This window comes from Eurytemora carolleeae, unplaced genomic scaffold, assembly GCF_000591075.1.
Source record: "Eurytemora carolleeae unplaced genomic scaffold, Eaff_2.0 scaffold1120, whole genome shotgun sequence".
Lineage (NCBI taxonomy): Eukaryota > Metazoa > Arthropoda > Copepoda > Calanoida > Temoridae > Eurytemora > Eurytemora carolleeae.
The window spans coordinates 64,408-81,153 of record NW_019397073.1 but is presented as its reverse complement, the minus strand read 5'-3'; the positions used below and the strand labels follow the sequence as shown (position 1 = coordinate 81,153).

At 31.7% G+C, this 16,746-nt stretch overlaps 1 protein-coding gene across 1 annotated transcript; it reads right to left on the bottom strand.

The window, feature by feature from the left end:
* Positions 1 to 5,386: 5,386 nt before the first annotated feature.
* LOC111711626 (alkaline phosphatase) lies at positions 5,387 to 15,661 on the bottom strand. The gene is made up of 12 exons (XM_023486016.1): positions 15,581 to 15,661; positions 13,829 to 13,926; positions 13,392 to 13,535; positions 12,649 to 12,862; positions 12,477 to 12,583; positions 12,154 to 12,278; positions 10,125 to 10,276; positions 8,931 to 9,109; positions 7,187 to 7,355; positions 6,555 to 6,788; positions 6,010 to 6,109; positions 5,387 to 5,517 (listed from the first exon to the last, which is right to left on the bottom strand). Exons 1-12 carry the CDS (start codon positions 15,627 to 15,629, stop codon positions 5,481 to 5,483), a joined length of 1,608 nt encoding a protein of 535 aa, XP_023341784.1. The 5' UTR covers positions 15,630 to 15,661; the 3' UTR covers positions 5,387 to 5,480.
* Positions 15,662 to 16,746: the final 1,085 nt, after the last annotated feature.

Below are 16,746 nucleotides of genomic sequence, written 5' to 3'. Positions count from 1 at the left end.
TAGAATATTAAACCGATTTTTTAAAACTCAACTCTGCGGAAAATAAGATGCAGCTTGAATCCGAAAGCTCAAGTCGTAAATAAGGCCCAACGACATATTAAACCAGAGCCGTATTTTCCAGAGATTTTTAAATCGCGGGCACTGATATTACCATGAAATTAAAACTACAGTTCTACGAGGTCACAAAGTCGTAATATCGCAAATTTTTTATCATATTAGAAAAACGTTACAGTCATAAAAAGGTACATGGATAAAATGCTACCTCATAAAACGCTACCAGTGTCCAAATTTAATGGATTTAAGCCGCGTCTCAAATCCCACAAAAACCGGTTTTTGTGTCAATTTAAAAATTAAAAAAAAAAAAACTTTAAAATCCAATATTGTTGACAATGACATTAGATATTTAAAATTATGAATTATGTTAGATCAAATAATCTAACTTCGACATCGGGTTGCAAAGATATTAGACTTATGAAATATTACCATAGACTTCAAATCAAAACGAAAGAACTGCGAGCTTCCAAAGTCATGCCAGTAAATTCTCATAAATTTAACCTTTTCCTTTTGTCTTCTGTTTGAGTGGTAAGAACAATTAATGTGTGAAAGTAATGAAACTATAATCGAAAATAAGATTGAAATTTAGTTTATGATTTAAAAAAGACTTTTTAAAATAATTAACTCTTTACAAACTGGATATTCTAAGGACGGGTGTATTTCTCCTGGGTTGAATAAAATGTTAAATACTAGAATTAATTATTAAATATGTCGTCTGTCGGTGGTAAGATGAGAGTATAGAAGGAAGAACCGAAGCAATAATATTTTCAACTCAGTAGTTTGGGAAGCAAATGCCATAGTGTCAAGTTACAGACAATATATACTTTCATTTATTCATTCATTCATTCATTCATTCTTTCATCCTTTCATCCTTTCTTTCAATTATTCATACTTTCTCTCATTCATTCTTGTATTTATCCTTTCATTTATTTATTTATTCTTTCATTTATCCTTTCATTTATTAATTCATTATTTCATTTATTCATCCTTTCTTTCATTTATTCATTTCTTCTTTCATTTATTCATCCTTTCGTTCATTTATTCATTTCTTCTTTAATTCACTCATCCTTTATTTCATTAATTCTTGCATTTATTCTTTCATTTATTTATTTATTCTTTCACTTATCCTTTCATTTATTAATTCATTATTTCATTTCATCATCCTTTCTTTCATTTATTCATTTCTTCTTTCATTTATTCATCCTTTCGTTCATTTATTCATTTCTTCTTTAATTTATTCATCCTTTATTTCATTTATTGATACATTCTTTCTTTATTCATCCTTTCTTTCATTTATCCATTTATTCTCTCATTCACCTATCCTTTTATTCATCCTTTCACTCATTCATCCTTTTATTTACTCATTTATTCTTTCATTCATTCTTTCATTTATTCATTGATTCGGGTATTCATCCTTGCACATATTGCTTCATTTGTTCTTTCATTCATTTATTTATTCATCTTTTTTTATCCTTTCGTTTATTTACTCATTCATTCTCTCATCTTTTCATCCTTTAGTAAACCAATCCTTAAATATTTTCATTCATTCTCTCATCTTTTCATCCTTTAGTAAACCAATCCTTAAATATTTTCATTCATTAGTATACCAATCTTTTAATATTTTCATTCATTAGTATACCAATCCTTTAATATTTTCATTAATTAGTGTACCAATCCTTTAATATTTTCATCCATTAGTATACCAATCCTTTAATATTTTCATTCATTAGTATACCCATCCTTTAATATTTTCATTTATTAGTATACCAATCCTTTAATATTTTCATTCATTAGTATACCAATCCTTTAATATTTTTATTTATTAGTATACCAATCCTTTAATATTTTCTTTTATTAGTATACCAATCCTTTAATATTTTCATTCATTAGTATACCAATCCTTTAATATTTTCATTAATTAGTATACCAATCCTTTAATATTTTCATTCATTTATTTATTATTTCATCATGGTATTTAAGAGTTGATGATTTGTTTTATTAACGAACTTTTTATCAATAGGCCGTGAACGATGGACCCTGAACGGTGAAATTAACAAACGATGAAATAACGAAATGGTTCGTTTGGAGAAATGTAAAAATTACCATTTTCAAAAATAAGTAAACTATTTGGAATCGTTCAAAATCGTTCATGATTTTCAATTTTTCATTTATGAACGATCAAAAATTGTTTACATAAATCACTACCACTATCTTAAAAACCTTCGATCCACATTTTATAGATACTTGTAAATCTTATAAAAAACAGGATCAGATTGGACTACTGGATACATTTAATGTGAATTTGTAAGATTGGCATTTATTTTTATGTATATTTGGATTCTCTGGGTCAAGGGCTGTTCAAAATCAAGATCGTCAGATGATGGGAGAGGTATGTGGTGCAGAAGCCGGAACTCCGATGATCTTAATCTTTTGCAACGCGACGAATTTAAAATTGAGAAGCATGCCTGATTCACAAAATTATCTTTTTACCTTTTGTATCAGCTAAATGATGAAAGTAATATCGTGTTTCTATCTAAAAATTAATAATTTTTTCTCCTTATTTTATAAGTTTTTTTTCTGGCGATTAGACTGTGTAAAAACGACACAAAACTCTATAAATATGACGATTTCCAGATTAAATTGAATATAGTTTTTAATGCATTTTATAATGATTTGAAAAGAAAAATTTTAAGTTGCATGGGACACCTTAATTTAAGGAAACAGAGAGTATGAAACTGTAAAGACGACCCAAATACATAAAGGTAACGATTGCAAGGTTAAATAAGGTCTTCTGGCTGGATTGGAACATAGTATTTTCAAAATGTTTTTTTTTTTTTTAATATTTACGTGGAAAATAAAATTTACAATTACAGTAAATAATAAATGTAAGGAAATATACATAATAAATTACGTACTGTCATCTTTGAAGTCTGTATTATTCGAGAGTTTTCAAGTCTGTTTTTTGAGTAAGACGACTTTCAGAAATCTCTTATCACTATTTCCAATTTATAAATGCATTTGCACGGTCTACAGCTATTTTCTCGGAGGTATGCATTTACTCTGAACTAGTGCTAATATATACACGCAGATACAGGAGCAGTCAACGCTGATTTAATCACATTTATTTGAGTAGTTAATGTCATATGGAGTCTGGAGCAAATTATTGCAGAGGAGGATTCAAAATCTACAAATTACAAATTCACAAGGATATGATAGTGGCCATTTCAATACGTGTAGCCGCCAAAAAAGTTCTCTGAAAAAAAACTTTCGGAAATAAAGTCCTAAATTTTGTCACTAACAAAGTCCTGTGGAAAAAAGTCCTTGAAATAAAAGTTTTTTGAAATGATTAATCCTACCTTTTTGAGACTTTAGTTTTTAGGACTTTTTTTCTGGCTGCTGTATGATTTTATACAAGAACGTTCCCTGAAAAAAGTCCTTTTATAGTATAAAATGCATGGGAACAAAGGATGTTTACAACCATGCAAAAAAGTGGCAAAGGATAAACAACCCTGGATATATTAAATATGCAGATGATACAAAAAAAGTCCTGCTTATAAAAACGTCTCAGATTTGATCTCATTTTCACCAGACTTCACACAATTGGGACTTTTTTACCAAAGTTTTTATTTTAAGGTTTTTTTTTCATTTACTTTTTTCCGATGACTTTCTTAGATTGATTCTTCAGTACGTACTGTAAATTTAAAACTAGTTTAAAACAATATGCAGAACACTGATATAGTGCCTGCATGGACAGTTAGAAAGTAAATGCACTAAATACACAGACAATAGCGGCTGTCCCAGGGAATAATAATACAATACTAGGGCCCAGCGTTGCCGTGGAATTTTTTAAAATTGAATTTTGTAAGAAAAAAAAATTATTTCTGCAAAACAAATAAGATTTTTGAAAGAAAAAAAATTTCGATTTGTTAGCCCATGGGTTCTCTCTAAAAATGTCAGCCCATTCGGTCCAGCCGTTTGGCCGGCTATAGTGAACATTGTAAAAATCAAAAATAGTAAAAGCCTAAAATTCGTGATTTTGTAGTGTACAACAAAATTTTGTAACCAAACGGATATTTATTTTCAGTAGAACCCCTATTTAATCTACTTTCGCCTTCTAGTAAGATATTTTAAAGCCCTTTATTATTCATATCAACGATTTACAAAAGTATTTCATTGTAAAAATTAAATTTTTTGGGGGTTGGAAATAAACCTGGTTTGGATTATTGTCGACCACGTCAGTGGAGAGACTGGGGAAATCGAATTTTGATTAACTTGACGCCCAGGCATGATAACCTGGACCCCGCGACCTCACCGGGGAAATCCTCTTGATATTCTTAGACACCCAGGGATTAACTCCCCCCTGGTTGATTCGGTTAATCGCCCGTTTGATCTTCCATAGAGGCCTTTAGTCCAACAAATATATATATACGAATGTCTTGTTTAATTTTTTAGAAGATGAAAATAAAATGATTGTTAACTGATTTGGAAAAAAGTTATCGATTATGATTCTTTGAAGGCAGAACTGAGAACTGCATTTTTAATAATCTAATAATACTTTCTGATGTTTCATTTATAATTAAAATATGGTCTTCAGTTCATTCATACAAAAAACAGGTTGAAAATATTTTTTCAAACCTCGTTTTGAAATTTTTGGACATTTTTTGAAAACTGTCGTTTTGAAAAATTTCAAAATAATACTTTTGACGTTTTCCGCTCTGGAGTAAAAAATGTATCAACATTTGATTTATTTTATCCCGTTGAAATACATGCCTCTTTAAAAATACATACAAAAAGTATCTAGACTAATTATCTAAAAGTTTATATGCATTGTCTTTGACATCAGTTTTCAAAGATATAAGGATTAGAAAATTCAAGTTTGTGTTAAGCTACTCATTCAAATTTCCCAAATGCCCAGGTACACCTGTCCTCAAGCAGGTTTAGGTTAGATTTTGTATCCTACATGTGGCTCAGTAACATTTCACCATGCACAAAACTTGTCTTAAAACAAACCTTCTTATAACATCTCTCATTTTTCAAACTCACCCCGTTCTGAGTCACCATGATAACAACTTGCTTTGCACACAATTTGCCTTATCACAACTCGTCTTACAAACAACTTTGATAAGGCTGTTTGTGCTTAGGGCTAAGACCAAGATATGGTATTGACCTAACATTTTATGAATTATCTGCGCTTTCACAAATAATACATTTGTCACTCAAATTTTAATTTAGATGCATTCGGCATTCTCTCTTATCTTGATCTGTTAAAGAACATGGTTGTGGTTTTGACAAGACCTTCTTAGTTTCTCTGTTCGTGATAAATAACTTGGAGTATTGGCAAAATCTGTAATTGATAGATAATCTTTATTTTATATTTCCAATACAAATATGTGTTTAATTTTGGAATAGAGCAAAGCAATTTCAACTCATTTTGAAGACCAACCATCTCTTCCTGCAGTGCACCTATAAAAGAACCTATATTGAATATAAACTGAATAGTAATAATGCTCATGTTTCTGGTTTTTAAATATAAATTATATTGTTGGTGTGACTCTCTTGCTTTAATTTTATGTACAAAAGAGTAAAAGCTTGATGATTATATAAAATGCACAACAGTTCCAGCAGCATTGATGATTAAATAAATAGTTCAGTTCAAGTTGGAGAATCCTATAACCTTTTTTTATAGAGATGCGCATTGTTTTTGTGAACAAAAAAAATTTTTGTGATCAAACAAAATTTTTGAGAACAAACAAAATTTTTCCTGAATGATCTTATAGTTCAGAAAAAATGCATGCATGCATTCAAGGGAACTTGAAAAAGTTAGTTTAGTTACTGAGTAATCAAATTTTCCAAAAGATTTTGAAAATCTATTGTTGTATTAAACTAAAAGAACGATTTAATTCCAATAAAGATTTTACTGAAGGATTGTGAGAAAACCCTACTTCTATACTTTACCTTTCTTGGTTTGAATGAGGTCCAACACAAGCTGCATAGGACATCACATGTGCAATATAGGACTGCTCATGCACGCTGTGGAAATAGTGGGACATGGGACCTACAGTAAAAGGACTAGATAGTGGACAAAAAGGGCTAGTGATTAAAGTCCCAAAAAACCGCAGTGGACTGTAATGAGTTAGATCATGGTATAAATAAAGAACCATTTAAAAATGAAAATAGGGGTTTTTCACTTTTGCTTAAATTATTTTATTTGGATAATAATGTACGCACATTTTGAACTAAAATCTTCCATTATGGCGACTAAAAACTTTAAAAATGTAGGTTTATTTATAGTGGATATTTAAAGACAAATTGTTGTTAATATGCCAACAAAAAATTCAAACTAAAATTAATTACTTCTAAACTTTTTTTTAAATACAAAAAGTCACCAAATAAAAATTACTTGTAATTGTTTGCGATTTAAAAACGCAATATGAGATGAAAATCATATTTTTTTTGATTCCGAGTTTTAAAGTGAAGAAACACAAAAACCCCATAAATACCTATGGCCCAGATTCCAACATCATCGCCTCCATGGGTCTCTGAGGAGAGGGGTGCCGAACTAGGAAACTTGTATTCATAATCTAAAGACTCCTCTGGTACAGGTCCTCTCTGGATATATAGTTCATAATCTTCATCTACTTCAGCTCGATTCTCCTTAAACCCTGCTCCATTTCCATAGGTCATGATGGTGTAACGGTCTCCATCGCTTGCATGTGAAGCGCTGTGACCAGGTTCTATAAAATTACAGCAATCATAGAGTTTCTTTTTAATGCCTTTGAAGATTTTTAGAACCAGTAAATAATGAGTTATATGGGACTGTGAGTGTACTTTCCTTATGAAAAGATGTCAATGCCCTATTCACAACAGTGCCCTTGAAAGCTTTGTCTGATCAAGTATCTATCAATGTTTATCATTTCAAAAACTGATTATTTTCAACTGTGGTTTCTCAACAAAAGAAACATTCCCACCTTTGCACGGAGAGTCAATTAAAATCAAGCTTACAGTCCCTTAATTTAAACTTTACTTACAGTCCCTTAATTTAAACTTCACTTACAGTCCCTTAATTTAAACTTCACTTACAGTCCCTTAATTTAAACTTCACTTACAGTCCCTTAATTTAAACTTCACTTACGTTGAACCTCCCGAGTGATATCAGCAAATCTATCATTGTAACCTCCAATTGCCAGAGTATGAGAATGATCTGCTGTTACCATAATTAGTGTTTCTTCCGTATTAACAAGATCAACGGCAGAGGCAACTGCACGGTCCAATCCAATTGTTTCTCTCAAAGCACGAGAAGCCTTAAAGGGACCGTTCACTTATTTGGGTAATTTCAGGGTAAACTAAACAGCCTATTCGCTCTTGATTGGTAATAGTCTTACTTTTCAAAGACAACTGTGGCCAGAAAAAAACCGATTTTTCGTTCAGAATTCGAGCGGAAAGGGGCGGTCCCTCTCTATAGACACTAATTGATGTTTTTTTCAGTATGAAGTGAATCAAAATAAATTTCGAATATAAAATTAAAGTGTAGTACCTAATCGTTAATTGTAAATGTCATTATTTTTTAATTTTTGTTGTTTTTTAATTTTCTATTTCTAAAATAACACTATTTTATCGCATTCAAAATTTTGTATTGCCTGTGTAAAAAGCTGAATTGAACGCGGCATGACAAATGAAAAGTTGACATAAACGAACAAAATCTACAAAATCTAGGAACCAAAATACGAGTAATGATTAATTGATTGTCGTAGAGACGTCGTCTTTGTATACATATTTTACATGTTTTAATACGAAAAACGTAAATTTCTTGCTAACTCAAATATCAAAAGTTTTCATATTTTAGTACATAATAACGAACACATAATGACGTTAGAATATAATAAATTTAAGTGTTATTGGGCTACTGTTACTGAAAAAAAACATCAAATAGTGTCTACAGAGAGGGACCATCCCTTTCCACTCAAATTCTAAACGAAAAATCGGATTTTTCTTCGGCCACAGTTGTCTTTGAAAAGTAAGCGTAATCTTGATTATTCCAAAGATGACAAAGGCCAATTTACAACAGTGCCTTTAAAAGCTTTTTCTGATCCAGTATGAATTATATATCAAAGTTTAAAATCTTAAAAAAAACTTATTAGTCTCAATTGGGTTTCTTTTAAAAAGTGACTTGCACATTTCTACTTTAGGGATATATATCAGATTTATCAGAATTAAATACTTTAAATCCTAGGGAAACTGACAATATCTTCAGTCTTGATCCATTATTGAACAGATAAAGGTTTCAAGGGATCAACCATTGTGAATCGGGCATTGTCATTTTTGTTTAGAGGGTCATTTTAAATTACACTTACAATCCCTTTAAAAGAAGTTTATATTGCAAGATGGGAAAGGGACTATTCTCTTGTTTAACAAACTATTGTGTAATGTATTAGATATATTGTAAAATTGTAAATAAGAAATTGTGAATCCAAAAATCTCAACATATTTTTTATAAATCATTCAAAATCTTTGAATTATTCTATTACTCAGACCAACCATGGAAGCACTCCTGTTTTTGTATTATTATAATAAAAATATATATTATTAATAATTAGAAATGACAAGGCGCACTTTTTCATTTTTTTTATTTTTCCTTAGTCTGTAATAAATTCATGAGCAAATCAATATTTTTGAATGGTTTGTTCAAAAACAAGGATGTGATTCACTTTTCAAGTAAAACATAAACAATACATTTTTATTAACCGTGCACAGAATAATTCAATATTAATGATTATTTTGGTAAGCTTTTTTGAATTTGATTCATGTTCAATTTTACATAGCATACAGGAAACAATTCAATGTGGTTTATAATTAAACTTAATAAAGTTATTACTAACCTCTGAACCATGGTGAGCATGATCAATCTTTCCTCCTTCTACCATCAGGAAATATCCTTTATCTCCTCCTTTACTCTCCAGGAACTGAACAGCTGCTCGAGTCATTTCTTCAAGATTAGGGGCAGATGAACTTGCATTCAGCTGATCTTCATAGGGCATGTAGGTCCAGGCAAAAAAACCTTGTGAAATTATTATTGTAACATTTAGTTTGAAAGCATTTTAAAAAACATTTTGTTTTAGATTATGAACTGCAGAAGGTTAGTAATATCTCACAATATTGTTATATGTTTGTATTTCCAAAATGCTTTAGTTTCAAGCAAAATATAAATGCCTTATTTCAAACATATGCTGTCACTATTAATTCAAAAATGAATATTTTTTGAAACATTAACAGCAATTACATCCTAAACTGCATCCAGTTCAATGGGAAAGTTACTGTGTTACCTTATTGAAAATGCACAATAAATGATAAATGCAATATGCATTGTGAAAATTTAGGCATTTTAAGCTTTCAGATTAAATCCAACTGTATGGGGACAAAACAATTATCTTTCCTTAATGAAAAGCTATGTTTTTGATAAGCAACAATTTTCATTGAATCTCTCTATTCTAAAAACTTATGTAAGCAATGGAAATGCAGGTCCATTTAAAAACTACGCCCTTGGGTTATCATTGAATTATAAATGGGTTAAAGTTTCCATTGGTTCTAATTGGATGATACATTGCTGCTACACTATCATATTCATAACTGTCATTTTAACTATTGGTACATGAATTTGATATACAGTACAATTTCAATCAAACAAAATTTTGATTATGCAACAAAATCCAGTTTCTGATTCCAATTTGTTATCGTAGATTCCTTTATTGCGATCTCCAATGAAAATCTGGAGGTTTTCAAAGAAGAGCTTGGAGTTCATTAGTGAAAATCTGGTGGATCTTTGAAAATAAGTTTTGATTCTCCAATGAAATCGAACAGGACCTGCCCAGTTTGTACCGGCCTGCCAGATAACAGTGTGTACTGACCTGATCTAATGGTACAGTACTGCGCGTTCAGACTGTTTACAGTACCCGGCCTAATCCTAGGCCTATTTGACCGACCTCACTGGCTTAGTCCACCGTGGTAACGATCCAATGATGATGATTTCTTACTTAAGGCACAAAACAGGCCGAAAATGAGTTAATGGAGCTTACCTCTCACTTTGTCTGCTTCTAAAAGTGTGTCTGACAGAAGCTGGGTTTTATTGAAAATAATTGCACCATTGGTATGTTCTGCCTGCCACTCATCCAATAGATTTCTATTATCATCACGATGGCAGTTCCAGTATTCAAGTGCATAGTCAAACCTGAAATATCAGGGCACATTAGTTCCAGTATTCAAGTGCATAGTCAAACCTGAAATATATCAATTTCAGGGCACATTAGTTCCAGTATTCAAAAGCATAGTCAAACCTGAAATATCTCAATTTCAGGAGACATTAAATCCAGTATTTAAGTGCATAGTCAAACCTTAAATATCTCAATTTCAGGAGACATTAGTTAAAGTATTCAAGGGCATAGTAAAACCTTACATATCTCAATTTCAGGGGACATTAGTTCCAGTATTCAAGTGCATAGTCAAATCTGAAATATTTCAATTTCAGGGGGCATAAGTTCCAGTATTCAAGTGCATAGTCAAACCTGAAATATTTCAATTTATAACAAGGTAAATTGACATCAACATTTCACTTATCTTAAAGGGCAAAGAAGGTTAAATATTTCCCTTATATGTAAACTCTATAAAGGCTGGGGGGGTCTGAATCTATGCATAGCCTTAGTGGGGGGGGGGGGCTAGAAAAAGGCCTTAAGGAATAGATAATTGGTTGAAATGCATGTGCATAGCACAAAGTTTATTGAAAAATAAATTAGAGCGAAAAATTTAATAGTTTGGGTGCTATAGCGAGGGTTGAAGAAAAGGCCAAAAAAATGGTCAAAAATTGTAAAAAATATTTTTTTTGTTTTAAACAAATATCATCATGTTATAGAGGACGTGAGGTCGATCTCTAATGAAACGCATAAAGTAACTTCCAGTATATATATTTCCTATAACTTTTACTAGAGTGTTCAGAAAATATGATTATATCAAGATCACACTCATTAGACTGAAAGTACAATGCCCCGTATCAGTTCTATCTTATTCCGGTGAATCTTGTGGAGTTTTTTTTTAGGCGGCCAGGTATCGTCTTCCACAATGTGACACATGTTTTTCAAGGGCTTTTTAAAAATTCAGTTTTAAGATCTGTAGCTTTAGTAACAATTTTTTTTACACAGACTGACATTTTTACCGTTCTGTACCTTATACCCTGTGCATAACAATAAAGATGTTTTTTACAAAAAAAAATCCTTAAAATTTCTTTTCATTAAAATTGATAATGTAAAAAATGTCAAGAGAAAAAGTCGTAAAATTGGCTTGTAAAGTTAATTTCGGATTATGTCACATTTATTACTAAAAAGTCTTGAATATTCTATGTTCATCGTGGTTTTCAAAATTTAAATGTGAAGATATAGTAAATATTAATATTCCTTAAATGTAAAACCGCTTGCAAACAAAGTGTTCAAAAATTACTAGATAAAAAGGGAAAAGTCTGTTATCCTTGATCAGTCCAAGATTGAAAGGGTACATTTGAATCAGGTAGTCGCCTCTTGGAAGGTCATTTGAAACCAACGAGAATAGAATATATATTAGAGGGGAATTTACTAGAAAAAAGTGTAAAACGGCCATTTTGTTGTACTGTTTCCATACTGCCGGTATACTTCACATATTTGTGCTATATAACCTTTTGGGCCCAGGAATATAATTTTATAGAAAATCTAAAATTAATATTAAAAGAAAACCAATTATGAAATAGGCTGGTTTCATAATTGACCAATGATCATTTCACATAGACTCTATGCCTTTCACTTTACAAACGATGATTTTCCGTTATAACTGTAAATCAAATGTTGTTTTTTATTCACCTAGTTCATTATAAAGTTTATTTAACAGCTTTAAAAATTCGAAATTGAAATGGAGTCTAGGGAACATACTGTATTAGTGTACTCTACTGCATTTAATTTGTGAACATTTACATGATTTGTACACTTTCAGGTTGAAAGGGACTGAAAAAATTCATACCGTGAGATTATCTAAATTCCCCTCTAATATATATTCTATTCTCTTTGTTTGAAACTATGCTTTAAATACCTTGTTTTTTGCTCTTCATCAATTAGGTCATAGTTAACAAATGGAGCAAGCCCACCTCCAAGAATAATATCTGTATCTTTTCCAGGATTGTTTTCCATCATCTGTCTTGCTATGTCTTTTAGGTCCTGTGACAAAAATTTGGATTAATTTTAAATTTAAGATTTAAATTAAATGTGCACAGGGTTTCAAATCGAAATCCTGGTGCGCGGAATTGTGTGGAATAAATAGTAATTGCGGGACATTGCTTGGAATTGCGCGAAATTTATGGGTTTACAATTGCGCGCAAGCAAAATCCACTTGGAATCCCTAGTTTTGACTTAAACCTTGGCATCACTTGGCATTTCTGAGTCACACTCCCAGTCTCGATCTGCAGACTTAGCATAGAGCGCACCAGGGGTGGCATGGGTAGCTCTTGTGTTGGTTATAAATCCTAGAATATTTTAGGAAAAAATGGGAAAAATAGAAGACGATTTAAAAATTTTCTTTACAACATACCTGTTGCCATTCCAGCTTCCTGGGCCCAGTCAAGAATGGTTTTAACAGCTGTAGCATTTGCAACTGAGCTCGGATCGCCATCAACAATATGGGAATCAAACCCCATTGTCCAGGATACAGTTTTAATCCCAGAAAACATGGCAGATGCGGTTGATGCGCTGTCAGGAACCATGCTGCTTACAGAGTAGGTCTGACCAAGTATAAAACTGTATTTAGTACATTATAAACTTTAGTTCATTTAAAGGTACTAAGGCCGAATTTAAAGAATTTGAGCCGCGGTTTAAATTTAAGCCGCTGCTCAATTATGGTTGGTTTCACTTAAGATTGTATAATATGTTTCAAGATTTAACCGGGCGCTCAATTTAAACCGGGTTTTCGCGGATTTAAGCCGCGACTTAAATTCTTTAAATTCGGTCTCAGGGCTGAATTTTAAGTACAAATTATACAAATTATATATGGCAAAACAGGACAGTACACCAAGTGAATGTTCTGCTTAATTTTCTAGTGAAATTTATGAGTTTAATGTATTGTATTTACACACAGAGGAGAGAGTTTGTAGACGACCTAACTCTCTCTGAACTCTTTACTTTCCTTTTAAAGAAATAAACCGACAGCCGGGAACCATGAATGTAAGAAAAAAGTCTCTTTCTTTCTGTTTGTATGTTAAAAAATACTATGCAGTATGTGACAGTGACAAAGACTGTTGCTCGGCTGTCTCTGTAAACAGGCAACGTTTTGTGTACAGGGGTTGCTTCCATTGTACCTGACTCTGAGAAGAATTGTCCTTTAAATATTCTTGCTGCGGATACTGTTGGTAAACTCATACCATCTCCAACAAAGAGGATTATATTCTTGGCCAGGTTCTCATTCGGCTTCGTCTCCTTCGCCTGATGGATTTAAAGGGACTGTCAGCGTAATTTTAAGTGTGTAAGAAATCCATCATTTAATAAGAGTTTCATTAAAAACGTGACAAGAAAATTTGAGATTTTTGATGATTTTCGATATGAAACAATTATATACATAATACTCGACATTGTTTAAAAAACTCAAAGTAATAATTTAATCAAATAAATTGTAAATTTTAATTGAATCAGAGGTAAAGATATTTGTAATGAAATTTAATTGATTCATTAAAATATTCTTTATTGATGTATTAATCAAAACTTCGTTAAAGAGTAACCTTGTTCAGCTCTTCCATTCCTTTCTCCATCCAGTAATCGATATTCTCCCTGTCGGCTAACTGAGCTGGACCTTTGGTTTTAGTCCTAGGGTGAATATCTGATACAATAATGCAACTTTGTTCTGGCCCATTCATGACAAAAAGGTTGTTTTCGGCCTATGAAATTATTTTGATATTTGTTAAACTGATTTTGTTTTAGAAACATATTTTTCACCGTTACATTCCCTATGGTCTAACATGTTTGCTGTAACACCAGATGGTTAGGTCAATAAATTTTTGGGAAAAAATATGAAATTTCTGAGAAAAAAATTCTACCCACCTCTAACTCTAACCCAAATATAAACATTCCAAATAAAACTAATTTTATATAAATTTTTTGACAATGAAAAATTTTGTTTCAATGGAATGCATTTATCGACTTTTTCATGTCAAAATGTTACAGGTCGTTTCCGACCTTTCGAGACCTTTACTAGATCAGCTGTTTTCGACCTTTAGAGACCTTTACCAGATCAGCTGTTTTCGACCTTTCGAGACCTTTACCAGATCAGTCGTTTTCGACCTTTCGAGACCTTTACCAGATCAGCTGTTTTCAACCTTCCGAGACCTTTACCAGATCAGCTGTTTTCGACCTTTCGAGACCTTTACCAGATCAGCTGTTTTCGACCTTTCGAGACCTTTCCTAGATCAGCTGTTTTCGACTTTTCGAGACCTTTACCAGATCAGCCGTTTTCGACCTTTCGAGACCTTTACCAGATCAGCCGCTTTCGACCTTTCAAGACCTTTACCAGATATTAGCCGTTTTCGACCTTTCAAGACCTTTACCAGATATCAGCCGTTTTCGACCATTCGAGACCTTTACCAGATCAGCCGCTTTCGACCTTTCAAGACCTTTACCAGATATTAGCCGTTTTCGACCTTTCAAGACCTTTACCAGATATCAGCCGTTTTCGACCTTTCGAGACCTTTACCAGATCAGCCGTTTTCGACCTTTCATGACCTTTACCAGATCAACTGTTTTGACCTTTGGAGACCTTTACCAGATCAGCGTTTTCGACCTTTGGAGACCTTTTCCAGATCAGCTGTTTTCGACCTTGCTTAAATGACCAAATAAACAAATGTTGTTACATGTGACATGGGTTTACTGATGTTAGATCAATGTTTATGGTTAATCGAAAAATGTAAGTCTCTAAAAGCGGCCAGATCATCATGTAAACCCATATTTAGATGTTTCAGATAATAAGTTTTTTGAAAAATTTGTAGTTTTACTAAATATTTTGTTAAATCATTCTAAAATAGAAATGTTTAAAAAGGTTCTTCTAAAAATGTCATGCATTCTTAACAACAGACGGACTCGTAGGAACTTAAGGTTATAATCCTAGGATGGATATCTGATACAATAATACAACTTTGTGTTCACCCTAGGATGGATATCTGATACAATAATACAACTTTATGTTAACCCTAGGATGGATATCTGATACAATAATACAACTTTATGTTAATCCTAGGATGGATATCTGATACAATAATACAACTTTATGTTATTCACTTTAGGATGGATATTTGATACAATAATACAACTTTGTGTTCACCCTATGGATGGATATCTGATACAATATTACAACTTTGTGTTTACCCTAGGATGGATATCTGATACAATAATACAACTTTGTGTTCACCCTAGGATGGATATCTGATACAATAATACAAATTTGTAATTGGTTTTAGCTCAAAGTTGATTTTAATGCATTCCTAAAGCATCTGCGGCGAGAAAAAATAGAAAAACTATTTTCAAAATCATTTTTAAACTGGAATAATAACATTAGATTTTACATAAATTATCATAAAATCACTGAAATAATAATTGTACAACAATTGAATTAAAACTTAAATTTATGTAATCGGTCAAAATTACATGAACCTAAAAATGGACAAGATGGCAGTTTAAACATCAAGACAAGATAAGTTTTCCTTATCTTTAGGTAAATATTCTGGGTGTTTGATTATTCAAATTTTAGATTTTTTATAAATATTATTTAAAAATAAACAATATTTAAAAAGTGCATTTGACTTAGGGTAAGTTTATCTAAAAAAATTATTGTTTTTCATTTCGTCTTTTAAAGGGAGTGTTCGCAAAAAATGAAATAGGGTATAGACTTACGGCAAAAAATAAGCGCTCTTGATCGCTACTAATCTTATACTTCTATCTGTTGCGTCTATTAGGAGAAAACGACTCATGCTGAAGAACGTAGCGTCCATTCAAAATCAGAAAGTTGCAACATTCAACTTGCATCATAAAAAATCAATTTAATTTCAAACAAATCATTCAGATATTACAACCTATAGTCTTCGAATATTTTTCAACGCATTCGTATTAAGTTGATATTTCATAATACTTTTTTTATTTTTCATGATCTAAGAGTTACATTTATTTCTGTTTCGAGGATTTTTTATAATGAAGACGACATTTTCATATTCTCCAGGAATGTTCGAAAATCCAGCGCCAGCGAAATATAATTTAAAAATACGAAATCAAAAATATTATGAAATATTACCTATGTATATACGAATGCGTCTAAAAATAATCGCTGACTACTGTTTGTAATATCTGAATAATATGTTTGGAATTAAATTGATTATTTTACGATCTGAGTTGAATGCTGCAACCTTCTGAATTTGTATGGACGCTACGTTCTTCTGTGCAAGTCGTTTTTAACAATTTTCCCCTAATAGACGCTATAACCGATAGAAGTAAGAATAGTAGCGATCAAAAGCGCTTATTTTTCGCCGTAAGCCTATACCCCCTTTCATTTTTCACGAACACTCCCATTAAGAAGGACACCCAGGACAGTTTTTTAAAATAAAGTATTTCAAGAAAATGATCAAATATTTTTACAATGAGAACCAGATTAATGTGG

Bases quoted from the DNA above. Each gene is read 5' to 3' on its own strand.
- LOC111711626 (XM_023486016.1), bottom strand. From the start codon at position 15,629: ATGATTTTGAAAATAGTTTTTCTATTTTTTCTCGCCGCAGATGCTTTA. The intron at 10,277-12,153 runs GTATTTAAAGCA...CTGATATTTCAG, and splicing joins GATGAAGAGCAAAAAACAAG to GTTTGACTATGCACTTGAAT. The intron at 9,110-10,124 runs GTAAGCTCCATT...TAATTTCACAAG, and splicing joins AGAAGCAGACAAAGTGAGAG to GTTTTTTTGCCTGGACCTAC.